This window comes from Mastacembelus armatus, chromosome 14 (genome assembly GCF_900324485.2).
Source record: "Mastacembelus armatus chromosome 14, fMasArm1.2, whole genome shotgun sequence".
NCBI lineage: Eukaryota > Metazoa > Chordata > Actinopteri > Synbranchiformes > Mastacembelidae > Mastacembelus > Mastacembelus armatus.
In genome coordinates, this window is record NC_046646.1 from 19,629,020 (window position 1) to 19,635,667 (window position 6,648).

The 6,648-nt window shown below is 41.8% G+C and overlaps 2 protein-coding genes across 2 annotated transcripts; both read left to right on the forward strand.

The window, feature by feature from the left end:
- The first annotated feature begins 1,019 nt into the window (after positions 1–1,019).
- On the forward strand, positions 1,020–3,282 carry znrd2 (zinc ribbon domain containing 2). Its single transcript, XM_026327532.1, has 4 exons — positions 1,020–1,074; positions 1,530–1,681; positions 1,763–1,847; positions 1,959–3,282. Exons 1-4 carry the CDS (start codon positions 1,059–1,061, stop codon positions 2,393–2,395), a joined length of 690 nt encoding a protein of 229 aa, XP_026183317.1. The 5' UTR covers positions 1,020–1,058; the 3' UTR covers positions 2,396–3,282.
- A 323-nt stretch (positions 3,283–3,605) lies between these two features.
- fam89b (family with sequence similarity 89 member B) lies at positions 3,606–5,522 on the forward strand. Its single transcript, XM_026328342.1, has 2 exons — positions 3,606–4,074; positions 4,461–5,522. The coding sequence occupies exons 1-2, from the start codon at positions 3,820–3,822 to the stop codon at positions 4,716–4,718; spliced, it is 513 nt and encodes a 170-aa protein (XP_026184127.1). The 5' UTR covers positions 3,606–3,819; the 3' UTR covers positions 4,719–5,522.
- Positions 5,523–6,648: the final 1,126 nt, after the last annotated feature.

Here is a 6,648-nt window from a genome sequence, read left to right on the forward strand (position 1 = left end):
TGGTAGACTGGGGACCTGTCCAGGGTGTACCTCACCTCTTGCCCACGTTGGTTGGGTTTGGCTGCAGCCTCCCCAGAATCCTAGATAGGAATAAGTGGTATTGATGATTGTTGGATGGATGGATACTTAAATTAAATGTCAATTTGCAGGACAATATTTGTAATACAACATAGAACACATAGGTTAAGATCCCCAGGACATTACATGTGATAATGTAATGTGTAATGTGAGTGGATGTGTTCTGCAGTATCAAACACTTTCAAATCACTTTCAACTGTTTTCATTTTGTCCACATACTGCACATTATATAATGAAGTGCTTTTGTTTACTTTTTTCAGAGAGGACATTACATTGGATGTTGAAAAGAAACACACAGAAAGACAAGTACAATGAGGGAAAGTGACGCAAATCAAAGAAGACAATGGATGTGACTTATAATGAAATCAAACAAGTACTGAGCAGTTGAAGACACTGACCTTTTTAACACAGAGGATATGCAAAAATATGTAACATCATCCCCTCACAGACTTGTGGCTTGTTTTTGTTGTTTAAATTAATATTATTTAGCTGTAGAGGAACAAAATAAAAATCCTTTCAGAGTATGAGTGGTCAAAGGTAGAAAATGTTCGGAGCATGAATGCCATTGCAGATTTGGATTACTAAACAGTAACATAATTAAACTATAAGTTTGAATGACATTTTTTTCTTTCCCTGAAATAAACCAGTTATGTTTTTGACTAAGTCAAAAAGTCTAAGATATAATAAAATTATTTTAAAAACAAGATGGTTGTGTTGCAGGATTTTTTTCTCATCACATCATGTTACTGGTGTTTTCTGATGTGTCTGTTTTGTTTGTTGGTGGTTGTTTGGGCGGGTTTTTTTTAATAATATACTGACACAAGAAGTATAGCTACTCAACACTACTGTCATTTACAGCTGTTTTATTTTCACCTTCCCTCCATCAGAGGGCGATAAAACCTGATGTTTTTTTTCCCTTTTTGACAAATGAAGAAGACGCCTCTGACGTCATCACGCACAACGTGTATCACTGGCGCAACATGGCTTTGAATGGAGGTTTGTGAAGTTCCGATCTTACAATTTTGACATTTCTCCCGTTTATTTTGTTGTTGAGTTGTAAAGGCGCTGTTTTGGGGGAAGTATATACAGTGCTTTTCGACTCTCACTTTATTTTTACTGACATTGGTCGTCCTGACCAAACAAATATCGTTAGCTCGATGTTAGCCCGGTGAATTTGCTAACATTAGCTAGTTTGTCATCCTACCTAGCAGAGCACTGCGCTATTCTAACCACTTTTTAAAAAACAACTTTGACTTTTGAAAGGATTGTGTTAGACTTACGAGGTTTTGTAAAGTCTAATTAGTAAACGTCGCACAGTGGCAGCGGGTAAAGACACACAGGTTACAGCAGGAACACTTATAGCCAAGTACTAACGTTATCACAGCAAAATACTAGTTTAGTGTGTAGGTGCAATACAGCTAAATTAAGTCACCGCTTTGGTTCTGACCCAGATGACGAGGACTTTGAGTGGGAGCCTCCAACAGAGGCAGAGATGAAGGTGATCCAGGCTCGCAGGGAGCGACAGGACAAAATCAGCAAGCTGATGGGAGACTATCTGCTCAAAGGGTACAAGATGCTGGGAGAGTGTTGTGATGTTTGTGGGGTGAGTAAACTGGGTTTCTGTTTTAAGTTAGTGAGAGTGGTGGTGTCTTAATGATGTAGGAAATGTGTTTTGTGTTTCCAGACTATTCTTCTCCAGGACAGACAACAGAAGAACTACTGTGTTTCATGTCAGGAGCTGGACTCTGATATTGACAAAGACAACCCAGGTACACTCAACACACACTCGATTGTTATGCACAATTAATAGGTTTCATCATAGAATTCATCATGCATTGCTGCTTCTCTCACCATTTCTTTTCTTCCTCTTTGTTTCTCAGCTCTAAATGCACAGGCTGCGTTGTCCCAGGTGAGAGAGAGGCAGCTTGCAGCCCAGTCCCCTGCACCATCCCAGGCCCCTGAACTCAACGGAGGCCCCAGCAACATTCAGACAAGTGTGTCAGTTCCTCAGCCCAGACCGGAGCACTGTGAGGGGGCTGCTGCAGGGGGAAGAGGCCCTCTGGTTCTGCCTGCTGTCCCTACTCCTTCACCACCTTCCTCCACCACAACCCTGGCGCCGCCTCGTCCCTCAGTTTGTCCACAGGGCACTGCCCTCCGACCTGTGCTGCAAGAGGCTGAGGAAGCTGTTCTAACCAAACTTCGCTGGGCCACAACCCAACTACAGAGTTCGACTTCCCTGGAGGCAAGTATCCAGCTTTGCAGCCTCATCGCCAGCTGTGCCAATTCACTGCGCAGCCTCAAAGAGCTCAGTCAGTGACCATCATGGACAGGTTGAAACCATGGGGTAAATGGAATATGTTTTTTTTCTTGCCTCTGTCTTGAAATACTGACTCTGATTTGCTGCCGTGAGGCATCTCCCTTTGACGGACTCCTTGCTTAAAGCTGAATTCAAATTTATCCGAAAATTGACTTGAAATGCAATTCAATTATGAAAAGTGTGCGGGTTATTCCTCATTTAGCTGTATGGCTGGTGGAAATATTGTTACATGGTTACTTCATATTTTCATTTGACATTTTTTTTGTCAGTATGTAAGTTACAATATAAGTTAAAGTACAGTAATTATTGTTCTAAATTGCTAACCATATTGACATTGCTTTTAATAACATCTAACCCATAGAATTCTTCAGAAAAGTAATGCTAACGTCCATAGTTGGCTGGCTCTGGTAATAAAAACTGACCACCATGTAGGAATTTGGGAAATTGACAAAACCTTATTTCTAGCTGGTTATTCATTGAAGGTGCAGATTTACAAATCACAGAAATTAAAATCCCAGCACACATGTGACCCTGCTTCTTCACACAAGCACAGTTGCATTGTTCTGTTTGCTGCTCAGTCTGATGCTCACAGTTTTCAGGTGGTCTAATGGTGCAAAGGTTGTCATATAGTGGGCTGACAGTTCTGAGCTTTTTATTGTAAATACATTTGATGCATGACGAGGATGTTGATGATGATGATGGTCAAGATATTCAGTGAAGTTCAGATGAGACAGTGCAACATCAGGAATCAGACTCATTGTTCATTACATTATTATTCATTACAACTGCACTGTACACAAATAAATAGCGTTTCATGTTAGAACGAGCTTAAGTGTTGCTTAAAGTAGAGTTTTCTAATTAAATGTCTGAATAAAGCTTTGCCTGTTCAGGAGCTCTGCACTTTTTTCCAAATGAGGGCGCCAAATACATAAGCGAATGTTTAGTTTATTAACTGAAAAATGCTCCATTTAAAGACATATAATTTTAAGTATTAATAAAAAATATAACTTTAAAATGTGCCCTGTGAATCAAAGGTAAATCTACTGAGAAGTGCAGCTAAACAAACCCCTGACAGACCTCCAGGCACCGATCGCAGCGGGGCGTGGCGCAGACCGCTCAGTGCCGGGAGGAGCAGGGGGCTATCGGTGAACTGCCCCGCACAAAGCAGAGGAAACAAAACAAAGCCAGGAAACGCGACATTAACTCACTGCTGTTACTGTAGATCTGTCACAATCACAAAACCGGAACGCGTTGACTTGCTGCGCCCTTTGAGAAGCCTGTTTCCAAGGCAGCTCTGTGCTCCTGCTGCTGGGAGAAGATAAACGCACCTACACAACATTTATTTCGATTCCCCGTTTATTTGCACTCGAGAGTGATCGCGCTTCCCTGTGGGATCCACGCAGGAACCGTAGCGCTGCGGCGTGATGAACGGCAGTGGGTGCAGCGCGGCTGACAGTCCGGTGGGCGGTGTCTTCTCAGTGGAGGGGCTGCCGCCGCTGCCCAAAGGCCTGAGCGGCATCCTGAACTCCAGCGGCGGGTCGTGGCGGGACATCGAGAAGGTGCACAGCAAGAGAGCGCGCATCCAGGCCGACATCACCCGGGGCGGCGGGGACGCCCCGCACGGTCACAGCAAATCGGGTGGATTGGACGCTGCGCTGGCTCTGCTGCGGAAAGAGATGGTAAGGTGCTCAGCTTATCATCCTGTCTCTCTAAATTTATAAATAATGCAAAAATATGTTTTTCTTTAGAAAGAAAATTTGGAGAATTGAACTATGGCTGAAAAAAAACATACCTCTAAGTCACTCCGATGTTTTCATTTTAAAAGTTGATACTGTTTGCTCTGCTTTGTCATGCAACACTGGTACATCTTATCATTTCAATTGCCCATCTAATAAAAATGAGTCAAATTCCTACTAAAGGTACAGCAACAAGTATCAAAGTTATGAGTAGTGCAGATAAATTATGACATTAATAGAAATTCTGGATATTTTTATTTCATTGGGTCTGATACATTTGTTGGTCTGTAGTAGCCAGGACAGATGTTTAAGGTTTTTGTGTGCCACAGGTAAACCTGCGTCAGCTCGACATGTCTCTGCTGTGCCAGATGTGGTCTCTGAATGAGGCCATCCAGGAGTACAAGGGCTCCTCGCTTCTGTCCGAGGCCTCCTTCAGTGCTGATAATGGATACTCCGAAGACGAAGAGGAGGAAGATGAGGAGGAGACAGGAGTTCTGTCTCAGCCTCCTCTGTCTTCCTTGTCCTTGCCTCCACCCAGCAGCAACTCCAGGGATCAGTGGATCAAAGAGTCCTTTCATTTTCCCTGAAAAAGATGCTGATATGAATCTATATGTATATACATATATATCCTTATGTATACTCTTCACATTCAGCGCCTGTTTGACAGTAATATGCATCTATCTGCCAGTTTTTCAACCAAGAAATTCTTTGACATTGCATTAGTGTGGTTGGAAATGTTTTTAAGGTAAGTGTGTAATAGAGTGATCTATTAGCACAAATGGAATATAATTGTAAATATGTTGCCATTAGTGTGTCCCTACCAGAAAATACCAAACATTGCATTTTCTTAAACTTAGAATGGTCTTTGGACATTTAAATCCATATTGGGAGCGGGTCTCCTTTCAGAAAGGCAGCCATGTTGCGCCGCCTTGTTTCTGCAGTAGCCCAGGATGATCAAACTGGCTAAACTAAACGTGATGGTCACTGTGCCCTCCCTTGTGTGGTGGGTTGTGAGGAGTGCTCAGAAGGTTGCAGTCTGCAGTCTCACCAATAGATGCCGCTGTCTTTCACATTTTACACTTTGCACCTTCAACCTAAGCAGTGACATATGTGCCCTTTGCTAATGGACCCATTTACATTTGGACATGTATTTGCTTCACTGCAACCTGATGTCAGGGTTCAGTTCAGCTTTGTAGGAATCATTTCAAGTTCGTACAGTGCAGTAAATGTTTTATATGTTCTTGTTGCAACACGTATTTACTCTAGATCGCTACATGTCATGATTTGTGGGTAATGTATGATGGTACGTGATCTAACCAGGGTCTAATATTAGGAAAGTTTGAGAGTCAATGGTTTGTGAAATGAGTAAATTAATTTCACCTGTCATGCAACATTCATGTCTTGTTTCAGATCTGTCAGAGTACACATTTTAAATTCCCCAAAATTTCTTCTGTAAATCATGTTATTGTGTCAAACTAGATATTTGCTTATTCATTTCCGCAGTTTGGCTTTTTCTGATTAATAAGCTGTAAAATGACTGCAGAATAACCTTTGTGCATCATAGTGGAAAGTCAAGATTTGAAGCGCAGACACAGCAGTCATATGGACACTTAGCTGTCTATAAATGTGAGTGTGAACCTTCGGATTACATTACTACTCCAAGCTCATAACAACACAAGGGGGGAAAATACTTTTATAATTTAAAAATAGAATTAGAGGAAAATGTCCCTTTCTGTCTAGACACTAAGTAGGAAGTATTTTCCTACTTAGAGTAGCCAGGAAATTACTTTTATCAAAATGTGAAAGAAAGATATTCTATTACACAGCATGTATTCCTGCATTCGAATTAAACACAATCAGAGGATGATATTGCAAAATATGACCAACAGGGGACACAGTATCTCCAGCCAAGAGAGGCCTCCTCCTCTCCTCTGCAGACCTCGTCCTCTGAGTCATGTTGAAAGCAGCAGCATGAGGAAGATCACTTGCTGTGGTGAGAGCAGGAATGGAGGGGAGAAGAAAGTCTCATGCTGTTCTCTATTTATAATCAACATGTGTTATGGGTATAGTTAGACTATATCTGCCCGTCTGTCTCTGACAGTCTGAGTTTAACTATAGATCCGTGGGTCTGTCTCTTCAGGACAATGGATATTTTTGTGGTTTGGGTTATCAGCTAAATGCAAATGTGGATTTTTAACTGATTGTATTTCTTCTCACCTGTCTCGCTCTAGTTTTGCATCATTCTGCCTCTGCCCTGGATGATTTTTTAAAGAATAACACACCTAGTTATTGCTATTATTGTCACAGCCCTTATTTACTGTATTGTATACTACAGCAACTGTTTATTAAAATCTATGGACATGAGACCAGAATGGATGTCAGCAGGGAGATCGGTGAAGGACTGTAAGATGTTAGTGTGGGCACTTCCTCTGGAAAACAATGAATGGAAGAGAACAGTTTCACCAAGGCCAGAAATGACACTTTAGTGTTAACCATTCACGGGTTGGTGTTAGATCC